Raw genomic sequence first — 24,928 nt, forward strand, 5'->3', positions numbered from 1 at the left:
CCATCCATCCATCCATCCATCCATCCATCCATCCATCCATCCATCCATCCATCCATCCATCCATCCATCTATCTATCTATCTATCTATCTATCTATCTATCTATCTATCTATCTATCTATCTATCTATCTATCTATCTATCTATCTATCTATCTATCTATCTATCTATCTATCTATCTATCTATCTATCTATCTATCTATCTATCTATCTATCTATCTATCTATCTATCTATCTATCTATCTATCTATCTATCTATCTATCTATCTATCTATCTATCTATCTATCTATCTATCTATCTATCTATCTATCTATCTATCTATCTATCTATCTATCTATCTATCTATCTATCTATCTATCTATCTATCTATCTATCTATCTGTTATTGTACTGTTATCGGTATTGTACTGTACCTGAAAAGACAACATGTTCTTATTAATTGTTAATTGTGTTATATTGAGTCATTGACCTGAACCCACGATATAAGCAATGACGATTGAAGGAATGAGGTAGAACCATAAAGTTAAGAAAATAAGCTATTACGGTATGAAGAAGCATGGTTTGATCACTGGAAAAGCCATTGTTTCAATCTTGATTTCATCAAGGCCTTCCTCTGTAAACCAAAAACAAAGACGGAAATGGTAGGAACAGTGAATCAATTTGATAGACATTTTCAAACATGGGAAGAATATTGTGAAATTCTGCATTTTCTTTCAACAGCTAATGATGATGAATATGTAGAAAAGATGACAGCTATCTTTTGAGGTGGTATTGGTACAGCTACATACATGTTATGAGGAAGCCATGGTACGCCTTCCACCATTGGGACACTCATTTAGAAATGTTAAGAGACAAACTCATTGAAGCATTGAAGAAAATACGAGATGTTTGTTGATCATCATAGGCCAAGCTCCATGCAACCGCTAGATAAAGGAAATGCACAGGCTGGTTCAACATAAAAAGAGGCTGCAAATGAACAATGGGGGGAGAGGAGTTAAAAACATTGGCTCAGGTACAAATAATCTACAAAGACAACCCCAAAACGTGACCTGTGATAGTTGTGTCTGGTGCAGGGCCAAACCTCATGGGTCGTCACGTGATCTAGCCATGGAAGTGCCACAAATCCCCAAGATGGAGAGCTTCACAGGGCTGGGGGAGACATTGGCTCAGCATCAGGTGGTATTCAAGGCACTCTATGCACAAAAAAAAAATCCCTATGAAAGGTCAATATTTTACAAATATCTATTTTACTTGAAAGTTAAATAACCGGTAGACCACTCTATTTAACTTTCTTGAAAGTTAAATCAAGAAATCTGCTCCAATTGTACCAGTGCTAAAGCCAACTAAGTGAATTTATTTGCCAAGTCTGAATTGCTGCCGATATTCGTATGAATACGAATATCTAATTCCATAGGCTGAGGACCTTTGCTAATCAAACTCGCTTTGTTGCAAAATTGTCATGAGTCATGCATTCCACTTTTCACTGTTACAACTACACTCCATTAGCTTTTGGTGTATCATCTAGTTCTGTGATTTTGGTCTGGGGACCGTTTAATGGTGTATTTTTGCATTATATCCTATTGAAGGGGCCTACACAGTAAGCACATCTGAAGTCCCTGAACCCCAGCAGTATGTTTCTGCCTATTGTTCTATTGTTCTGCTGTTTTAATCAAAGGGAGGGAGATGAACTGTATACATGTTTATGCCAGAAGAGTGCACCCCCAACCCACCATATTTTTGCTTCCTATCTAGATTACAGTATTATTTGTATACATTTCAATATAGAAATGTGAACATATGTCAATGTCCTTTGGGAAAACTGTACATGCAGTGCTGTAGGAATTACAGTGCAGTCTTCCTAAACCTCCAGACGTTCCTGTCTGGTGTGCCACAAATTCTCATTCTCATGCAGCCTCACTCCTCTTCCTCTTCTTCTCTCTGGCTTTTGACCCCGTCCAATTCCTTGTCCTTCCATTGTCAGACATTGTAACATTGTGTTGATTCATGAGATGCACCTTTGAGCTATTTCAGTAAACTGGTTGATCGTTGGTTGATCTAACGCTTCACACTTTTTCCTTCATTAGAGAAAGTCAAGATTCACCTGATAACAATTTACCAATTCAGAACAGATAAAAAAAAAAAAAAAAGTCTAATGGAAATGTGTAGAAATATGCTTGACATATTATGACATCTTGTTGAACCATTTTGCATGTACAGACTTATGCAATGAAATGCCTAAATGTTGTTGGGATGGGACTATTCAATAGAGACCCATGCAATACATTTTGATCAACATGACATAAGCAATTGATAATGTAGCAAAGAGCAGAGAATTGTACATAATCATTTGCATGGATGTACCAAAGCATTGGCAACTTGTTCAAAGTAATGAGATAAGTGACATAATGATGTGAAGATTGAACAGGTAGTTTTGAGAATTTCGATTCTGATCTGAGAAATGTACCAAAGCGACTGAGAAAAACTGTAACACCACACATTGTGACGCAACCTAAAAGGTAGAGTCAATTTTATGGTTCACTGCGCCCTCTGGTGTTCTGATAATTTATGAAAATGTGTTCGAATGGTTATAAACTGGGGAGAGATGAGAACGCGAGGGAGCGAGAAGTAGGTAGGAGGACATGATTAGCAGGAAACCTTCAAAGCCAATTTATATAAAAAATTGCTGACAAAACAGCATATTTCTTTGCAATCATAACGTTATTATATAGCTCTAGCACTTCAGTATAGCGTCTCCTCCTATTCTTCATCCAAGTTCCGTTTGTGTCTCCGTCATCAGGGGAACATGACGTCCATCAATAGCGGTCTCCTGATATAAGGTCTGCTATGTGACACACAGGAAGAGCAGCTGTAATAGGCATGGTGCTGTGTGTGTCTGTGTCATTCCATCTGCCAGCCAGACCACCGTCAAGGTGTCTCTTGGCTGACCTCATCAAGAGCATCACGTTCAGCTCGAGGCCAGCCTCGCCCAACATCTGCGACGAGTTACCTCACTCTTACCCAGGTACTTACTTTAGTAACTTAGTTAACGTTACAGTCCCAGTAGCTCACTTTATCCAAAGCAACTTCAGAATTCAGATACACGTTTTGGATCTGTGATGAGTTACCTGACTAGTTACTCTATAGGCCTACTTACTTGGTGGTTAATAGTTTCTTAGTTTATTTCAAACCCAACTAATTTATTTTTGTCTATATTTAGCAGAAGTCTTCATCCAAAGCAATTTATAATTCAGATAGGCCTACTTGTTTTTTTAAGCAGATATGAGTTGGGGCATCTTTCTCTTGGAGGCCTACAGTTTAGACTGAGGTCATTTAAATTGGGATCAACCCAGAGACTTTCGACCGGGACTCAAACATCCTAACCTGCCCCCTCAATTATTAGGTAATTATCTGGGTCAAAGAGATGTGTCATTAGAACTAGTTGGACTATGTGGTGGGTGTGGCCTTCCAGATTAGTTCTGTTTTAAATCTTCCTGGAGAAACAGGAAGAGAATCCCAGGGATTACGTGAAAAAACAATTTGTGGGATCTATGTGTAGATTTAACCCTCGGAGCAGGAGCGTGCAGAGCTGCCACGAAAGTGGCCGTGCACACCTGGGTCATCCCACATGCCCATTTCAACAATGAGCCTGAAATATACCCTTGCATGGTAGGTGTGTAGGCCTATGTGTGTAGACACAACGTAGAACAGACCATCCTATTCCTATCCATCAGCTCTCGGTGTGTGTAACTTCTCCAGCTCGGGTATCCCTGCTCTATTCTGCTTAATTCGTTAATTAATTAATTCTGCTAACAATAATGAAAAATACATAACATAAGTTTAACTGGGACTGTATAATTTTTCCCCGGCCACAAAATCACACAATTAATTATTTGAAACCATTGAAATAGCGAACATGTATGTGTTTACATTACAGATGACGTCGAGGACGGCTGCTCACGTAACACAAAATCAAGTTATCAGCCTGCTTATATAAAACGTTACATAAAACAGTTCATCCATCAGCACCCCTATCGGACGAGGTGTGCCACTAAATTGACATGACATCGCTGATTAAACCGGGCAAATGAAAACAAAACAATTATTTTATTTGTAGCATCTATAATCCAGGTAAATTCACACGAGGACGGAGCAAAACGTGTGAATTGGCTTTTATGCAGTGAGTCTCTTCACTGTTCATCGTCGTCTGCGATTAGAAGTTACACAATCATACTGATTATATAAGTGAGCCACATAGCGGACCAATCGGGGGCACCGTTCACGCGTCACCTGACGGATTGTGTGTTTCTCTGGATTTGCTGTTGTCTCGGTCCGAGCGACTGGAAGGCTGGTCGGCTAGCACAACATTGAGGTCCTTGGAGTTATTGTTCATTTTTCAATGTTACAACCGCGGTATCCGTGTGTATACGGTACAGTAATATGCGCGAGGGCGAGTGAGTGCGACAGATCATAAGGTTTGTTTGAATCCTCCTGAAATAAGGACTTTGGATAAGAAGGAATAGGAGCGGCTGACGCTATTAGGGTTAGCCTCGCTGTTTGTATTGGAAAGTGGCGTTCAAGTGCCATCGGAACTCCTAGCTTCTTCGCATCTCGTCATGAAGAAAGAGGATGTATTTGGATCGATTGTGAGTCCAGAATTTCTCATCCTGGTCCTGTTTGGAGTCAGAGTTTGCGTAAATTATTGGAAATATTTGCAATGACGATAACGAGTGGCTTATGTCGTGAATCTAGGTTAAACCCAAGCACAGATACAAGGAAACTACCTCAAGACAATTCCACCGCCTCCAAGTCATGTAGCCTTCCCAGTTGAATCGAATACAGAATATCAAGCAGATAAATCTCAAGAGACGAAACGCTCTTCAAATTAGCCTAAACTTATTTGCTTGAGGAGTGAATTTGCTCCAAAATTGATTTGTTTGCTGGCAGAATTGCTGGCAGAATTGCCGACAGGTTTCCCTGTTTCGTATGCCCTCACTGATGAGGACGATCATTAACACGTCGAACGTATTAATGATCGGGCTATAATAAGACCACTTTGGCTATGTAATCGCTGACCACAGGAGACATTTCATAGTTGGTGAAAACCGGGATATTTTAGGTCCCCAACAGGCTTTTGTCGTGAGTCGGGACACGCAACTCATAACCGGGACGTCTGGTCACCTTCAATTAATTCCGCCCTCCCACTTTGTTGTCGACTTTTGGATACTAGGGCTATAAGCAGAAGCCGCACATTGAAATCGGTCTTTAAAAAATGTGGACTTACGGACTTGGGCTCATATTACCCGGAATGAGGCCAAACTTCTCTCCACCTATCTGCGGAACATAACCGACGCCCGTGTCCTTGAAGAGAACTGACCACTGCGAAGTATGTTTTATTTACCGCGTGAGGATGTTTGCTCGATTTGCCATATCGCTCCTTAACTTTTAGTAATTTGCAGAAGATGGCGACAGAAAGCCAACCCCTTCATGGAGAACTGTTTGTCCACCCGCTCTCCAACCCCCAAGCCTCGGGGATATGCCCGGAGATGCTGGAGGTGGCCGAAGTGGCCAACCTGGCCGGGGACTTCAGCCTTGCCGTGGAGATCTACAGCTCCCAGCTCGCTGACCTCCAGCAGCCCGACCGGGGCCTCTGTCTGCGGAAGGCCGACTCCCTGGCCCGGGCCGGGCGCGTCTCCGAAGCGCTAGACTCTTATTGCACGGCGGCAAACCTGGAGAAGCTGCGCCCGGACGAGCTGCGATTGCTGGTGGAAAGCATAGCCCGGACTCTACGCGAGAAGGAGTTGAATATCAGTAGTGGGAATGGGAATACTGCTTGTCAAGTGAAAACAACAGGTAACGGGGCCGCGGACGGGGCCGAGAGAGACGCTGAGTGGTTTGAAGAGGAACCCCTTGACATGTTCTCCTGTCACCTGTGCCGGTGTCTGTTGCACGAGCCCGCCACCCTGGACTGCGGCCACACTTTCTGTAGACTTTGCCTGGTGGACGTGAAAGACTGCATACATTGTAAGCGTAAACTGGATAAAAACGACGCCGATGGGGGTCAGAGGATCAACGTGGTTCTCAGTGGCCTGCTGGAGAAGTGGTTCGAGGCGGAGAGTGGGGCCAGGAAACACTGGGTAGAGGCGCAGGGTTTGTGGAAGAAACTCAAGTACACGGACGCACTTCATCACTTCAACAAAGCAGTCGCGCTTGGTAAGAACACATTGTGGATATTATTACTGTTAGTTGTTTTCAATAGTCGAGAATGGAGTTTTGCCAGGTTGACCTAGATTTTGTGTTCTTCATTCCGAGATTCGTCGACAGGTGGCATCTGTCCCCCTATGAAAACACAGGTCATTCGTTATGAAGCCTGTCTCTCTCATTACCTAACCAGCACAGAAGCACAAAGTATTTTATAACGACTGACAGGAACACCTTATAATGTTCAAATCACCAAACTACGCAATAGGGGACGGTTGTGTCAGCAACCACAGTTATTCAACCTGTTTGGTGTTGGTCTCTTTCTGCTGACTACCCATGTCATGCGGAGAGCCTGCACACGGCGTTGAGAATGAAATAAGACGAGGCCAGCCATGGGTGGCGGAGGTTGGTTCTCACGTGTACACTCCATGCAAGACCTCACTGCATACAAAGGCCAAGTAAATGTACAAGTTAAAATCAACGTAGACTCATTCAAATTCCAAGGGTCACGGTGGAGCATGTACAGAGCCATGTCAACAAGGAGCAGGTAGGGGTTGGACACAATGAAGGCAGATGGGTCATTAGGGGTTTGACAGTAAGGAGGAGGCGCTGGTAGGTAAGACGTATCACTTCAAGATAATGAGATTAAGGGAGGGAGACAAGCAAGTTGGGCTTATGACATCAGGGCTGGAACCCAGAACTGTTTTGCTAGGAATTTAACTACATCTTTTGAGTGGGTTGCGTCACTTACTGCTAGCATGTTTTGCTAGCAATCTGTGTTTGACTAACTGCTAACATCTGGTTAAACAGCGGCTATAACCTGATTTATCTCTAACCCAAGGCAATGACCTGCTTTTTTGAGGCCCAGTGGGGCCAACGGGAGGTGGTTTTTATCAGTCGAGGTCGGGCTGTACCACTTACAGGGGGGGGGGGGGTCTGGCTGTATCATCTCCTAGCAGAAATGGGGCTGGTCAGGCTGTACCACTTCCATGCCGAGAGGGGGTAATTCAGGCTGTACTCCCTCCTGGTAGGGATCGTTTAGGGTAGGGGTCCCCCAGAGTCCTAATCACTGAATGAAGAGTAAAGCGTTTTCTAGCATAGCTCATGCTGCCTGTGTAAAGTGACGCAGAAAACCTATACGTGCAACTGTGGCGACAGTCTACCTTGTCGTGGGTTGAGGTTCCCGACTCCCAGGCATCAGTATGCGATACTTGAACACAATGATCTAGTTGTTTCTATCGGAGCCATTGAATGTGAAACGAACCTAGAAGCTTTCCCTCAGGAACCTTTGAAGAGCAGAGTGGTGTTGTCGGACTTCCATCACAGAAGCCGTTGGGCTGTGTATCCACTTCTTATAATACCGACATGAACTGATCAACATTGTCTTTCTCCGTTCTCAACAGCACCCTCCTTAGGCAGTCTGCGGATGCAGCGGGCGAAGTTGCACATGGAGATGAGCAACTATAGCCTGGCTGTCCAGGACTCCACCAGCCTTTGCCGGAGCAAACCGCTCTCACCCAAGGTAACCCCCTAGACTGCTCCAACCTAGCCTAGCCCCTGATCTACTTTGACCCGAGACCTAGTCTGGACCACCGTGGTCCCATTAGCACCACATTCCCAGCAGTGGCCTCATCATGTGGTCTGTTAATGGTCAAGGCCGAGTTAGTTCCTAGCACAAAACAAAAGAGTAGTTTTTAGTTGTCCCCTTGCTGGCACCTTGGAAATAACCTCGATTATAATACTGTTGCAGATCTGTTTAAATTAGAAAATAATATTATAGTTAATAAAGTAGTCATAGTAGCAAGGTATACATATTTTTTGTGTGATCAGGGTCTGGGTCAAGACGCCTCTTATTGCCAAAGCAGGTGGTTAATTGTTTCCCCCCTCTTCCCAGGCTCACCACCTGATGGCTTCAGCCCTCACTAAGGCGGGTCGTAAGGATGAGGCGTTGCAGGAGTACTTCCTGTGTGTCGCGCTCAAACCCAATTGTACCAAAATCAAGCTGGAGGCGCAGACGGTACGGTGGTATTTTATTGGTCGTTTGATTTTTATCAATTGAATAACGTCACTTCTTAGCAATGTAACAGCTTAGCTTTAGGTTAGATGTTTTACGTACATATTATAAGACTGCTATTCAACGCAGAAATATTCTTTCAGAAAGATAGATGTAGATCTTTATCTCTAACTGACTGCTTAAACTGAGTTTAAGCTTTAAAATGGCAGGGAAAGCTGGGTCACTGGGCGTTCTCCATTAGAATACAGAGTTGCCATCACCCCGAGGCTGGGTCCCGTACTGAAGCCAGTGGAATATCTCTCACCCAACGCCCCTATTGCCCACTGTTGAAATGCAAGAGAATGTTGATGCGCAAACACAGGAGATGTGTGACATTTATATATGGTTAGAAGGGAGGCATTTGTGCACACCAGCATACACACAAATTTGCACAAATGTTTATTTTTCATTTTTTATTGAACCATAAAACATAAACCTACACACGCGTAAGAGGTCTGGAATCATTAGGACCCCATGTTTCCATGGCAGCAGTGTTGCTAAATAATGTGTGCTAAGGCGGGCCTTCTAATTGGTCCTACCTGGAGTAACGTCAGAGGATGAGTGACCCACCTCCTTTCTATTTAAACTTGGAGCACTTAAATTAGCCTTTAAGTGCTGATATTCTAGTCCTTGTCCTCTGTATGGCTCCTCCTAGGTCGCTATGACAACTAGCTTGATGCATATACGGGAACAATGCTGAAGTCATTGAGAGAAATATGAGTTAATAAGGTATTCATCTCCATGGTAACAAGGACGTGGTTAGAATTGGTTATGTGGTGTTTCTGCAAGGAGCGTTTCACGTTGTAAACCCTGCATGACCTCGCTGTGTTTCTTGTGTGTGTGTGTGTCTTTGTGCGTGCAGGTGCTGAGCGAACTCTTCTCCTCTGTGTTCGAGAGGGATGATCGGCCCACCCCCCTCCACCCACTGCAGGGGGGGGGCACCTCACGCCTAATCAAACCCCCTGCCCTCTTCAGCTCCCTCAGCACTTTCACCCCCAGACTTGGCTGGTCTTCTACGGTGAGCACGCAAATGCACAGAGCCAGCCGCTCATCAAAGATTAGTGCGCTCATCCACATCCACACATTTGCAGCTAGGATTTTTTAGGATGATTACAGCATTTAGGGTACCTCTAGAAGAACGTAACCAATCTTTCTCAGAGAGAGAGAATTTAGTATGCTCTCCACATGAGGACAGGCATGCATACAACAACACATACAATGCAAATACACACACGCCGGCACACACCCTTATTTGGATCAACCCTCTTTCTCCTCCCTCCAGGAGTCGGAGCTCAGCGCGTCGAAGGCTCCTCCAGCCGGCAACACCTCCCCCAGCCCCCATTCTCTCTCTCCCGGAGGAGACGCCTCTGGGGGAGGAGGCAGAGGAGGGGATGGGAAGGAGGGCAGCAGTAAGAGCCTGCTAAGTGTCCTGGCAGCCCTACCAGCACCTCCTGGTGGCCTGAAAAGGAGGTACAGTGGAGAGGGAACTTCAATCTCCTTCTGCCCACGCTCCAAGATCTCCAGACCAGGTACATGTACCAACTTCTCGCAGCACAGAGAATAGAACCTCTGACCCGTACCTCATTCGACCCAGTGGCCTACATGGAGACCCCTTATCCATCTCTACCTATTTGGCTATGTGGTGAACTGAACCTCTTACCTTCTTTAGTAAATTAGGTCATTGGCTAGAGAAGGGCTGTGTTCCAGTTTAGTGTGCGGTGGGACTGACCCCAGTGTGTCCTGTGGTCTATTTCCAGAAGCGGGGTGCAGCTCACAGAGCCCGACAGCCGGGAAGAACTGCGGGAGAACGGTTCCAAGCGAGCTGCTAGACAGTGTTGACATGGAGTGTTCTCTCTGCATGAGGTAAACACGCGCACAAGCACACACGCGCTTACAATCTCACTAACCCACACACCCTACACACATAACACTCACTCACATTCACTTTCACACACCTCACTCACTCACTCACTTACTCACTCACTCACTCACTAATGCATTAACACGTACACCTAATTCAAACTCGCCGTGCGTGAACTGCTAGTTTTACGGCGCAGCACCGCAGCTATATATTGTGCTTTAGTAAAACACCCAGTAACAAACGGCCGCCGTCACCCCCTCTCCCGTGTCCTCCTGCAGGCTGTTCTATGAGCCGGTGGCGACGCCCTGCGGCCACACCTTCTGTCTGAAGTGTCTCGAGCGCTGCCTGGACCACAACCCCAACTGTCCGCTCTGTAAGGAGAACCTGGCCGAGGTGAGGAGCCCAGCGCCTGCCCTACACTGCTCTGATAATATCCTCCCTCCCTTCCCTCTCCTCTCTTTCTCCCATAATCTCTCTTCTTATTCGGTGTAGGGTGGTCCTCTTTCCTTCCTTTTTTCTTCTCTCTTCTTGCGCCTCTTTTTTTACTCCGTCCATACCTCTCTATAGCGGAATCAATACCTAATTTATGCATTTATACTTGTTTTTGAAGTATCTGGCGACTCGGGGGTACAACAAGACCCTGCTCATGGAGGAAGTGCTACAGCGTTACCTTGGAGACGAGCTGGCAGAGAGGAAGAAGATCCACGAGGAGGAAATTAAGGAACTTTCAAAGTAAAAATTCCTTTAAATTTCAATACGTGAATGAAGGCTAAGGATAAAAAATAAATTATGTATATATATATATATATATATATATACAATTAATTTTTTTCTTCCATATGTGCTTACATGTTTATCCGTTGCCAAGTTCTTTAGCAGTCATTTTTAGCTGTAGCTAGAGGTTAAGCTGTGCACAGTGTTAAGCTGTAGCTAACTGTAGCCTCATGATTAGTCCGTAGCTAAGTGTTTATCTGTAGCTTGTTGTTCAGCTGTGGCTCACTTTCCTCTTCTGTGGTCCAGTCTGAACCAGGAGGTGCCCATCTTCGTGTGCACCATGGCCTTCCCCACCATCCCCTGTCCGCTGCACGTGTTCGAGCCACGCTACCGCCTCATGATCCGCCGCTCCATGGAGACCGGCACCAAGCAGTTCGGCATGTGCATCGCCGACGACCTCAAGGGGTTCGCCGACTACGGCTGTATGCTTGAGGTCAGTCGCTGTGAGGTCAGGGGGTCAACCCCTCTCTGTGTGTGAAGCGTGGCTGCTTTAGCTTTAGTGATGTGAGCGTTACCATCTAGATTCATCAGCATTAGTTTTTGCGTTAGCTTCAGTATTAGCATCATCATGGTATGAACTACAGTTGATCAGTGAACTACAGGTGTTACTATGCACTGCCTGCGTGAACTAAGGGAGTTAGTGTTGCAGGTGCGTGACGTGAAGTTCTTTCCCGACGGTCGTTCGGTGGTGGACACCATCGGTGTGTCGCGGTTCAAGGTGCTGAGCCACGGCCAACGAGACGGCTATAACACAGCGAAGATAGAGTACCTGGAGGACAAGAAGGTATTTGATGTGGTCAGGCCGGGTGGACTAGGCTATTGGCTTGGCGAGGCAATGGGGATATGTGTTGCAAGGCTATGTTGCTAACCTGAGTGGGCTAGGCTATTGGCGTAGGCTGTGTTATCACACACATGTGCACGCACACATGCACGAAAACACATGCAAAGACATTTCCCATGCAAAATGTGTCTTAAATGTTTTATAATACTTAATCTCTGTTAAATATGAAGATATACTGGTCCCGCATCAGATTTAAGAATCTCTTGTTTTCTGTCCAATCAGGAGGAGGGGGAGGAGCTGCTGGAGCTGCTGAAGCTGCATGACTCTGTGTATGAGCAGGCTAACAGCTGGTTTACCTCCCTCCGAGACGCCATGAAGAACCAAATCGTCAGCCACTTCGGACACCTGCCCACCAAGGACCCCGAGCCCCAGGTACTCACTCACTCACTCACTCACTCACTCACTCACTCACTCACTCACTCACTCACTCACTCACTCACTCACTCACTCACTCACTCACTCACTCACTCACTCACTCACTCACTCACTCACTCACTCACTGCATAGCTGAACTACCTAGCCATGGGGTATGGCCGACTGTAGTGCCATGGGGAACTATTTACTAAGCAATTTATTCAGTAAAACGGCTTAAAAACCATTTACTTCTGCACAAACAAGTCATAATTGTGTGGTTCTACAGCGTAGCCCAAGTGTAATGGAGTGGTTCTTTGTTTCGGCAGGCTTTACCCAGTGGCCCCGCCTGGTACTGGTGGCTCCTGGCGGTTCTCCCCCTGGAGAGCCGGGCTCAGCTCACCATCTTGGCTATGACCTCCCTCAAGGACCGGCTGGTTGCCATTCGCCGGGTCCTTATTTTCGTCACGAGGAAGAAGCCCCGGTGAGGGCCTGGAGGATGTCTGGACCTTAGCCCCCAGGAAGCCCCTTCCTCTCCTGACCTCTCTGGCCCTGGGGGCCCTCAATCTGCCCCAAGAGATTTGCCTTCTGACCGCGTACTGCAGCATCAGAACATGTATGAATGTTCCTGAACTCTGAAGTACTCCAGTCAGCGCCTGAAGAACCATGACGCAAAGTGTTTGGTTTTTCCCTGTCATCTGCTACTCCTCCGTCCATCTCTGTCTCTGATCTGATCTGTTGCTCATCTAGCTTGATCATCTCAGCCCTGGCCCTTTGAGGAGCCGTGTTTTGTCAACATCACTGCCAATTTAGGTCTGTATTTAGGAAAGAAAAATGACCGTTAGCTGATGGTGATTCCATCACATGATTTGGCAGAAGCAACGTAGTGGTTGGCTAAACTAAAGGGGACCGACTATAGCGGCCTGTGGTGCTCCACACCCCCACAAATGAGGTGTGCCCAAACCTTTGACTCAGCAAAAGTTTGGTTTGAAGTGTTTGAGTCATACAATATACTCAAAAGGTTAAGGAAAATAAAAACATACCCTATACCTATCTACCTCTAAAATATACAATCTGATGTACAACCAATTTGAGAATTTCCAGATTGAATGTATTAGTTTGCTTTACTTGCTTTCAAGGGTAGGAAAGCACTAAAACCTAATTAGAGTCCCAATACAGGACAGAATTAAATAAGGCACTGTTTGGTTTTCTCATGGCAAATTTGTTTTTTAGATTTTTAGGAAGATTGTTAGGTTGCGCTGGAGATGACTGACGGAAATGTCAGAGGTCTGAGGATTGGACTGCTTCACATCTCTTTGTCTTACTCTGTGAGTGTCTCTCGTGTTGTCCTGTTATGAATTGCTGTCCGTCAATGTATATCGGAGGCCATTGTGAAGTTTTATCTGGGATGTACTTTCACTCGTTTTCTCCGTCTCTACATCAGTCAGTCCCTCTATCTCGGTCTCTGCTCGGTCTCTACCTCTTTCTCTCTCTGTCTCTGTCCCTCTGTCTCCACCTCTGTCTGTCTCTGCTCTGTCCCTGCCCATTTAGGTGTTAACGATGGCTGTTGTGAGCACTCTGGGGTGGGGTTAAGATGCGTTCCCCCTGTATATTTGTAAAGGGAGATGTTGTACTTCATTTTTTTAATTGCATATTAAATAAAACTCATTTACACTTGGGCTCTGCTTCTCCCTATCTGCTCCACAATACTCAAAATATGACAGGAAACTACATATTAAGAGACTCATGTAATACACATGTGGCCTGCATAGTGACATCGATGTAGTTGTGGACGATTTCCGCTGAATGGAACGGCAAGTGTTGGCCACTAGGTGGCATTGTTGCATTATGCTGCTACAGAGAAACGGAGGGCATGGAGTTCGTCCAGGGATGAATTTTTCTTGGTCAACAGACAGAAAGAGCGAGAGAAATAGAAATGCAGAAGGACACCGGCATATACTTATGACCACGCCTGAACATCTCATTACATGTTCCCTGGATGAACTGGATTATAACTCCTCAATTACCTCTCTCTATTCACTGTCTATCCTGCTCCTTAATGTCCTCTCTCTGTAGTATTTGCCTTAGCATAACACGCTCATTCGTGACCCCTCTGTATTCACTGTCTAACACCTACCTGATCCTTAATGACTGTCTGACCCCTTGATCTGTCTCTGTCTTAACTAGTCTCATCCAGTAATATGTCAACAATGTAGAACTGCTGCTGTACGTAAACATTGCTATAAGCATCGTGTAATGTCAATAAATGATAGTCCCCTTCTTGGTGATGCAATGTTTTATACACTGATACAAAGTATAAAGCTGGAGAGCCGTTATCTACTGTTTCACTAACAACATCCATTCCCAGGCCTTGTACCCACACCCCTTCCTTCTATATGACATTATGTTATACACATTCACATTGCAAAAACAAACACATAGTAAATAATAATGAAGGTTAAATATCCAGTAAAATATAACTAATATAAAAATATAAACAAACTACCAAGGGATTAAATACAAACATCTCCCCTTGTCTCTGGTGCCTCTCTATCCCTCCCTCTCTCCCTCTCTCTGACCCAGAGCAGTGGGAGAGGGCGGGGATGAGCGAGGGAGCGAGAGAGAGAGAGGTAGAGAGACACTGGTTGGTAACAGTAGCGGTTCACGGGTATGGAGTAGCCGCGTCTTGTGCTCGGCGTCGGGGACCAAGAAAACGTGCATCGGGGCTGAAACCACCAGTTGGGGATTACGGAGAAACCTCCCGACGATGTGTTGTGTTCTGTAGCTCTAAAATCAGTTTGAAGGAAGCGATAGAGACGCTGCGATTTCTATTTAGCTTTGAAAATGGCGAACGAATCTCCTGCTAAAAGTCTTGTGGAAATAGACCTCGCATCTCTCCGGGTGAGTGTTTTTCTCTGATCCCGTTTCTTGCTTTTTTTCCCCCTCTGCTTGGATCAATGTGCAGAAAAATAGTAAATGCACAGTATTTGTGCATTATATGATGTTAATGTGGTATTGGTCCATATGTATAGAGCCTATACTGGCATGCGGTAGTTCCAGTAGTATCAACCCTAACCTAAATCCATCCCATTTATTAACTCCCATTAAAATGAAACCCAGTATGGTTAAACGGTGTATTTGTGTGTTGTGTTCAGGACCCTGCTGGGATCTTCGAGCTGGTGGAGGTGGTCGGCAATGGGACCTATGGACAAGTCTACAAGGTTGGTTGGCTCCCCTCCCTCCTCTTCGTGTAGCATTCCTGGTTCATAGCCCAATAGCGTCGGGAAAGAAGCACGAATCTGCAGCACAGACATGTCTTTCCCCTCCCGATCTGAGATGACAATTATAGCTTTCCTCTGTCGGGATAATCTGCCGGCTTTCAACTGGCCGGGATCCGCTCCACCACCCCACCCCGCCCAGGATGTTTAGCCCAACATCATTTCTATTTCCACGTTAGCAATGCGTTTGTAATATCCCGATCGATCACAATTGATACATACACCGACCGACTTCTCCAGCTGCATGCAGCATCGAGTAGAGGACTCTGCGCATTCATGTTATAGGCCTGCGCTAGGCCCGGGATTTAGTCATTTGTCAGGTAGATGTGGCGGACACACCTCGGAAATAACGGGGCCGTTTTTGCGTCCATCGGTCGGCCGCGCTGGCCTAGTTCTGGACCCGAAATCCTACATCTTTTGGACATGCCGCTATTTGTAGCAGATAGGATGGGGAGAGGAGGACAGAGAGGATGGAAAGGATAACTGAGGAGGGGAGAGGATATAAGGGAGAGGAGGGAGTGAGCAAGGAGGGAGTATAGAGTAGAACCCAAGAAGGGGGAGGCGGAGAAGAGGGTGGATGAGTAGCCTTGCCCGGGCTTGTTCCTCGACCGGTTCTCAGGATACCTTCTCTCCTTTCAATGGGGAATCTTTGAGAGTCCTATTTTGTGATTTTCAAACTGCATGCGTAAAAAGAACAGGTTATGATGAACATAATCTTAACCCAACGGTTGTCCTTGGCCCAGCTTGGACCTTGGCCCCGACCGTAGATTTGGGATGTCAGGCGTGTGATCCGTGACTCAGTCTTTGGTTTCGTGGCCACGGGTGTGTACACCTGCGGACCTTCAGGGATGGGTTGATCTGAGAAGAGGCTAGCCCGGTTTGGTCGGGAGGGATGGGGGGAGGGTTGACAGCTGGACCCCACTGCGATAAGGAGGAAAGACCCACTCTATTACCCTCAGGTAATAGAGTGGAAGCCAGAAAGTGGTGGAAACGGGGTCGGTCGGTCGTACTTCTCTGCCTTGAATAGTTTTATTTGCTGTTGTCCAAAATTCACTATAATCTCAATGATGGGAGGGGGCTGAGATGAATGAGCAGGGTCATGCCGTAGTGATGAGTATTTGTGTATGTGTGTGAGACATTATGCACAGAGCTGCTGATCTTCTCCTGGCTCGATCCTTCTGTACCGGTCCTACTCGTCGCTATATATAGTGCTGACGAGAGATCTAACCAATGGTAGCCTGCCATGACCACCCCCCCCCCTCCCCCCCCCCCCCCAGATCTACGGCCATCCATTCACATGGCTGCTCTGTCACTTGAGATGTCACACGCACACACACACACACACACACACACACACACACACACACACACACACACACACACACACACACACACACACACACACACACACACACACACATACCACACACACATACACACACACACACACACACACACACACACACACACACACACACACACACACACACACACACAGTGTAAAAGAGTATTTACACATATTGAAGTCCAACAACCAAGCACTTATATAAAGGTCACAGGTCATAGCAGTTAAAGTGGGTTTCAGTTTCTCTGGCCCTTTAGTGAAAACTATGCTTGAAAAAGCCAAGCCATAATCTGCAGGACATGTTGGATAAGAGGAGTAGAAGACCCGAGTCAGCATCTCAACCCTTCTCCTCTCTGAGCAAATGGTTTAACCATATTAAAAACAAGAGCTGGGCCTTAATTAGCTACTAGCCTTCTGAGCGCGCTCTGTGTTTCAGCTTGGCACCCAAACCAACCAATCAAATCATTCACACCAGATTCCATCCACTGATACAGCCGATCCCTCCGCATGTAAACTTCAATCTGATTCCGCCCCCATCCCTGGAGCTATATCACACCCTCCCACATCCCTGAACCTTGACATAGACTCCGCCCACAACCTTGACCCTCCAGCTGCCCAAATACCCCTGACCCCACAAACAGACTTTGCCCCCCTCTCCTGAACGGCATAATTTTAATGCAAGACATCATTTGATGGTTTTAACTTAAAGAATTGTATAAACGAATAGTGTGTATTACTGTACTGTGCTATATGCAGGCGCGTCGTTAGACCTGGGCATTCGAGGCTAGCCCCGGATCTTTTGGGAATAGCCCCGGATCGCTGTGCCGTGAAAAAAAAAATAATAATAATAATAATGATGAAAATAGCCCCGTAGAGTAAACTTCTTTGTGGTTGCATTACCAGCAGCCACAGATGCAACATTGTAGCCAGTGAAAACTGCACAATTGGGACGTGTCCATATATGGGCAGATTTAGAACAATTTGTAGCAAAATGTTGCAAATTCAACGTCGGTATTCTTTCCTCTCTATGCATAGCGCATCTCGTCGATATTGCTGTTTCGTTCTGCTAGCCTTTTAGTGAGATAAGAGAGTGTTGAGAAGGACAGTAATAAAATATCTTTGGTAAGATGGATATAAGAAGAGAGACCCGCAGTGAATTCAACCCGGTCCACTTGACATCGGGTAGGTGCATGACAGTGGTACCGTAAAACTTAAATAGCCCAGGCTTTTATTTGTTTTAATCACTGATCTTGCGAACAAAACTCATGCTCAGCAAAGATGGGAAATACTATCAAATGTATTATTTAAACCAGTATGAATATTAGTAACCGTAGGTTCAAATTACGCCTGCATGCATGCTAAAACACACACACACACACACACACACACACACACACACACACACACACACACACACACACACACACACACACACACACACACACACACACACACACACACACACACACACACACACACACACACACACACACACACAGTCAGACATGACGATTGGTCTTTCCTTTCCTTCTCAAACTACGTTACAATTGCATATTTCATCAGCCCGATTTTCTAATTTTCTCGGGGGAGAAACCCCCGAACCCCTTTTAAAATGACTCTAACTTCTGAGCTACAGCCCCGAATGTTTTCAATTGCTAGCGACGCTCCTGGCTATATGTATTGTGTACTGATACAGAATATCATGAGTTCATATATTCTACCGTTTTGTTGCTATAAGATAGGAGGTTTAAACACAATATTTATTTTCTACCCTAAACACTTTTCGCCATTTGTGTTATAATTTGTAATACATCAGGTCTAACGAACCCAATCCAACATCAGTCATGTTTTCTCTTTGTTATATATATATATATATATATATATATATATATATATATATATATATATAGGCTAAAGGCTAAACTTACATTCAGAAAGGGGCAGAGTGCAAATGTCCATTATACAATCCTCACCAGAAATTGGCTCAAAATTCCGGCCATTCAAACGGGAATGTCTGTCCTTTTAAACACAGGAAGTAGGTATACAAGAAGTACAGAATAGCCAACAACTGGTAGCATTATTCCTATGAGATGCATAGTCAACATGGTTCACAGCAGTGTAGCCTTGTCGAGCCTTCACTCATGATCTAGATTCTCAGGTAACGTCCTCATGTCAATTCCACTAGCCTGGTTCCCCTTTACCTTGACTCTGTCTGATATTATATACCTTCAGGTTATCGTTTAACAGTTTAGGGTTTTGCTCAGTATAAATCGGTACTTAAGGTAAAAGGTGCATGTATTTAGTCAGGTATTGGCCTTCATTTTTATATTTGCTTATTATATTTGATTGAAGATATACTGATTATTCTAACTAACCAGAACAAATGTTGTTCCTCTTTCTGCTGAGAGGAAAACTCCCAACCATATTTAAATCAAAGTTACTTCTGCTTTGCTTCATCATAGAACATTGTTTTCATAGCATGCTATAGAAGTAGCGGGCTACATCAGCTGCTATAGCAAAAGGTGTTGCATGCTAGAGGTGGCACATGCTTGAGGTATAGCATCGGGGGGTAGCTTGAAGTGCAGCATGCTAGCAGTGTGCTAGGTGTAGCATGAAACTGGAGGTGTAGCCTCCATCCTAAACAGGACTGGTTCCTCTTGGATGGACCGATCCTCACTGTGTAATGAGGGAGGGTATTACTCACTCTCCTACTGGGTAACATCACTCCAGCTCCACCTTGGTAGATGGAGAGGGAAAGGAGAGCGATGAACAATACTTAGTAATTTTAAGAGGAAGGAAAATCAGCATGTAGCATATTATCGAGATGTCTATTAGTACACACATATTGAACAAACATAGACTGTGATCACACACACACACACACACACACACACACACACACACACACACACACACACACACACACACACACACACACACACACACACACACACACACACACACACACACGCACACACGTACCCAGCATACGCTACTCATGACTCCACCACTACCATTAAGCTGTCTCTAATCATGTTAGTCTCTCTGCTAGATCTTCCTCTAGCCTTGTCTCTCTGTGGCCTTGTCTCTTCCTATCTGCCTCCTCCTCCCCCATCCATTCATTTTTAGTGATGGTGTGCTGAGTGTGTGTTAGAGTCTCCTCCTGGAGCTCTCCTCCTTACTCCTCTCTGACCTCCTCCTGTCTGAAAGGAACCAGAAGACACAATGCCTCTGCTCAATTCCAAGATGGCCGCCTGTATGGCCCATTGACGTTTAAAGAAGAAGACGTATAGACGTACAGTAGGTGTTCCTTGGAACATATGCATCAGAGGAACAGTGTATGATAAGTCTATGGTACTGCTGGGATCGTCCAGGTGCATTACCAGCAGTCTCCCCTCCACAAGGCTTCTTCAAGCCTTGCCCCATGGCGAGATCATGTGTGTTGTGTTTGGCTGACATGTGAACCCTGACCCCACTTAGTTGGTGGCTCCTCTCTCTGTATACTTTTGTTGTCCTTCATAGAGACCAGAGATGCACTACTACTACTACTACTATTCTGTCATTTATCTGATGCGTTTATTCTAAAGGGACATTCCGGATGCGTGTCAATAAGGGGCAGATAGGGGTGTGTTGCTAAATGATAACTAGTACATTTGTAGGGAAATTAAGTCTAACATTATTCCCTAAATAAAGCTTTATGAATGTATGCACAGAATATGCTTGAATTAAGCAAAATGTAGTATGGATTAGATGTTTTCAGACACAGCCAGTCATTCTACAGATGTTATGAGGTAATATCAAGTCCATCTGGTGAATGGTTAATCCTGTATTCTAATCAGACCAGACCAGACCTGGACTAGCTGAGCAGAGCTAAGCTAGCACAGAACCCCTCCGAGACAACCCCCCCCCCCCCCCATCCTTCCTTAATACCAGCACTTGGTTTTGCCTGTCTGAGCCTCTTTAGTTTGGCTGTGTTTGTGTGTGTGTGTGTGTGTGTGTGTGTGTGTGTGTGTGTGTGTGTGTGTGTGTGTGTGTGTGTGTGTGTGTGTGTGTGTGTGTGTGGGTGTGTGTGTGTGTGTGTTTGTGTGCCCATATAGGGGTGGTGGTATTGTATGCATGGAGAACCATCTCTTGACCATCTGGGTTAGCCAAAAGGCAGCAGGAGGGAGGAGGAGCCAACATTGTTGTTTGTAAAACTTAAATAAAACATTTACATGTTTGATTTGTGCAGAGTGACCTCTGTGGTTCTGGATCAGGTCGTGTCTTGTTCCCAGTCTTTCCCTTTAGTATCACTTTATATATGCTGGTAGTCCTGGACTAGCTTGCCATGGCACCAACATTTCTTGATAGTAAAGAAACTTCCTCAGTCTCTCACTAAAGTGACACCTTAGTGCCCCCCTTCCTCCAATAGGTCAAAGTTCCCCTGGGTTCACCCAGAACGCCCCTCGACCCCAAGGGAACTTTGACCTTTGGTGGCGGAAGTCCCAGACCCTGACCCATAACCCCTGAGCAGTTTCCTGTCTGGGGGTCACATGATATCAGTGCGTGGGGGAACCTTATGGTAGTGCCAGTCTGAATGCTTTCTTTGGAAACCCGACCGACTTTTATCCTGAAACTGGTATTGAGTCAGTGGCAAAAAAGTAATATCAGTTGGGCCCTGCACAGGAAACATCAGTGTTTCCTACCCAGAGTAATCTTTGAGTATATCATCTGACATCAAAGACATCAAACATAGACATCAAAAACATCTTGTCGACAGAGGATATCTTTTTTATCTTGCTACTGCCGATGCTCAAGTTTTCGAGCTTCAGCTTGAGCACTGCACTGAATGAATGAGTCTAATATATAGATCTCTCCTTCCACCTGCACTGGATGCATGCACGCTCCCGCATTTCTATCGGGGGTAACTACATTGGCACGACAATACTTGTAGACGGGATGGGACTCAAGGCAGCAGGCTCTTTGGTAGAAGTGCTAGCATGTTCGTCGGCTTCGTCCAGTTACTGCTGACAGGATGGCTAGGCGGGAGACAGCGGTAGACTAGAATGTTCTTCTCCTTCCAAAAAATCCAAATCGTTTCTTTGATCCTCAGATTCCTCACTGTTAGGGTCCACGTTTTTACTATCAGTCGTCGCCACCACCTTGTACCTTACGAGAAACTTCTCCTTTGTAATTTGTGTAATTTAATTTTTTAACTGGAAACTCCGGTAGGCTGTTATTCTAACTGTCGCTAGGCAACGTTACACTCGTTTGTAATCTCGCGAGTGGCGGTGCTGGCACTGGCGTGAGCGAGATGTTGGGGAAATATCATCATATTCAAACATAAATAAAATTACCCCAGATCTTAAATTTAATTTGTTGTAACATTGTATCACTCATTTTTATTTTTGTATCACACAAAAAAGCAGAACATCTAGCCAACTGTTGCTTTGGTGTCGCTAAGCAAAATCTTGGTGTTGCTATAGCTACAGCAAGCAACACCCTGGCGCCGCCACTGGGTGAAAGTAATGCAAAAGTAATCTAAAAGTAGTTTAATGCCTTAAAATTCAAAGACAGTAATATTGTAATGTAACCAATTACTTTGAAATGACAGTACAAGTAAGTAATAAATAATGCATTACTCTTTTGAGGTAACTTGCCCAACACTGGCTGTGAGTGCAGCTCTCATGGTTTCTAGATGTTTCCTATGGCCTTGAAGGCAGCTCTGATGGTTTCTTGTTCTCTATGGCTGTGAAGGCAGCTCTCATTGTTTCTAGTTGTTTCCTATGGCTCTGAGGCAGCTGTGCTGTGACAGGGTTTATTTGTCTCCTATGGCTCCGAGGGCAGCTCTTAATGGTTTCTTGCTTTTCAGTGTAACACAACACCTGTTGCATGTCCAGTTGTACTAGCTGCTTCTGCTTTATGGTCTGTCTGGGGGGTGTTAGGGTTGTGTGTGTGTGTGTGTGTGTGTGTGGGGGGGGGGGGGGGGGTGTTTGTTGGGGTGGGGGGGTTGTCCTCACTGTATGTGAGGTGGGAATGTGGGGGCCTTTAGGACTAAACCAGACCTGGCTAGAGTCTTCTTCTCCTCCTTCTCCTCTTCTCCTTTAACGTCTTGTTCTTTCCGTTCTTTCCTCCTCTTCCTCTGATCTGCCTCCTCCTGCCAGCTGGCACCCCTCATGCCTTCATTAGCTTTGTTTTCAGCCTTTAAATCCCGCCCCAAACCCAATCACATGATCACAACACAGCCCCTGGTTGGCCAGTACCCTGGTCATGTGATCAGAACACAGGTCTCTTATTGGAGCAGAGTTCCTCAAAGCTGTCTGTCTTGTCACCGGGCAGACTCTCGTTTGCAACTCCTAACAGCAGAAGCGATTCAGAACACAGAGGAATAAGCCACACACACACACACACACACACACACACACACACACACACACACACACACACACACACACCACACACACACACACACACCACACACACACACACACACACACACACACACACACACACACACACACTCTTGTTAACGCTTAAGTGCTCTTTTGTTGTCTTTGTCGCCCACATAACACATAAAAAAACTCCTAATCGCACCAACTGCTGACCAATAGCACAAATAAACTTGTCCAAACCAGTTTCATCTGCTACACTTACACACCTACTTGCATCTATACTTGCATCCATACTTACAACACAAACAAGAGTAAACTATCACCGAACCAACGACAGACAAACTACATTCACTATTCAAAGTGACAGAAATGCGTCTATTCAAAGTAACAGAAATGCGTAAATCACCTCTAATTATGTTATCAAGGGTCATCATGGTGTGCATTAAGCTTCAGAAAATTAGATGGTGTGAAATCCATTGTAATCTTATGTAATTTCAGTCAATCGTTTCCTTCTATTCCTTCAAGGCGTTTCAACGGGTTAGGAGATTCAATGGTCTATTTTCCCTCTTGGATACGAAGCCGAGCTGGTGACTAACTGCCTAACAGTCACTTGGCCCAGCCAGTGACCAATGACCGTACACTCACAATGCTGATCAGTGCAGCTGATTGAAGTTACAGCCTTTCGGACTCTTGAGGCAAACCAGAGAGGCGGAGGCAGGATTCAGTCAACACCTCCCGTCCTGTGTGTTTCCGCGACTGAGTTTATAAGCTGACTTTAAGATGTTAATGTGCATTTCCTGATAAGATATTCGGTAGTTATGTAGTGGGTAATTCCATCTGTGTGATATGTTTGGGTTATTTTAATTTTTGACTTCATGTATATGTGTGTGGAAATGGTGGGCCCCGTGCACTTTATGGTTTATTAATGTGTTGGACCCCTTTCTACGGGTGTGAGTGTCGATAAGGATGCTGAGTTGAGTGGTAACCACGGTGACCAACGTCAGTCTATCTTGATAATAAAATGAATAAATTATATGGAAGCTTTTTGGTTGATCTTGTTTGTCTCTCTTGGTATTTTGCGACCTGGGCCAGATAATAGATATGTCTTTGTAAGGTCACAGAGATGGCACAAAAACAGACCACAAATCCTGATCTATATTTCTTTTGTTACGAGCCAGAACCAAACCACAACAACTAGTCGGTGAGCGAGAGAGAGTTTGTATGTTATTATGTATGCATAAAGGTCAGAGGTTAGGGAAGAGATGGCCAGTCACACACACGCACACACACACACACACACACATGCACACGCACACGCACACACACGCACACGCATGCACACACACACACACACACTCCCACTCCCACTCACACTCACACACACACTCACACTCACACACACACACACACACACACACACACACACACACACACACACACACACACACACACACACACACACACACACACACACACACACACACACACACTAACCCACAATAACCCCCACTCTCTATTCCTCCATTTTATCCTCCTGCCATTTTCCTTCAGAGTAAACATCCTGTAACCACAGTTTCCTTCTCTCTCTCTCTCTCTCTCTCTCTCTCTCTCTCTCTCTCTCTCTCTCTCTCTCTCTCTCTCTCTCTCTCTCTCTCTCTCTCTCTCTCTCTTTCTTTCTTTCTTTCTTTCTTTCTTTCTTTCTTTCTTTCTTTCTTTCTTTCTTTCTTTCTTTCTTTCTTCTCTTCTCTCTCTCTTTCTTTCTTTCTTTCTTTCCTGTCTCCCCCCCTACCATTTGATCAGAGCAATTGAACATCAGAATTGTCCAATTTCTTTGCCGTGTATGCACCTCTGTATGGATT

General features: G+C 45.2%; 2 protein-coding genes across 3 annotated transcripts in view; both read left to right on the forward strand.

Annotated features, from left to right (window-relative positions):
* The first annotated feature begins 4,258 nt into the window (after window positions 1-4,258).
* Window positions 4,259-14,020, forward strand: lonrf2 (LON peptidase N-terminal domain and ring finger 2). The gene is made up of 13 exons (XM_056580580.1): window positions 4,259-5,380; window positions 5,454-6,207; window positions 7,599-7,717; window positions 8,090-8,212; window positions 9,111-9,266; window positions 9,531-9,777; window positions 10,006-10,111; window positions 10,388-10,502; window positions 10,720-10,841; window positions 11,130-11,316; window positions 11,533-11,667; window positions 11,947-12,096; window positions 12,405-14,020. The coding sequence occupies exons 2-13, from the start codon at window positions 5,457-5,459 to the stop codon at window positions 12,561-12,563; spliced, it is 2,370 nt and encodes a 789-aa protein (XP_056436555.1). The 5' UTR covers window positions 4,259-5,380; window positions 5,454-5,456; the 3' UTR covers window positions 12,564-14,020.
* A 680-nt stretch (window positions 14,021-14,700) lies between these two features.
* The window catches only part of LOC130373918 (mitogen-activated protein kinase kinase kinase kinase 4-like), a 45,333-nt gene continuing 35,105 nt past the window's right edge, over window positions 14,701-24,928 (forward strand). For both annotated transcript variants that reach the window (XM_056580578.1, XM_056580579.1), the window contains exons 1-2: window positions 14,701-14,976; window positions 15,231-15,296. In XM_056580578.1, coding sequence (XP_056436553.1) covers window positions 14,920-14,976; window positions 15,231-15,296 — 123 coding nt within the window. In that variant the 5' untranslated portion in view covers window positions 14,701-14,919. The remainder of the gene's footprint in view (window positions 14,977-15,230; window positions 15,297-24,928) is intronic.

The sequence above is a fragment of the Gadus chalcogrammus genome, chromosome 20 (genome assembly GCF_026213295.1).
Source record: "Gadus chalcogrammus isolate NIFS_2021 chromosome 20, NIFS_Gcha_1.0, whole genome shotgun sequence".
NCBI lineage: Eukaryota > Metazoa > Chordata > Actinopteri > Gadiformes > Gadidae > Gadus > Gadus chalcogrammus.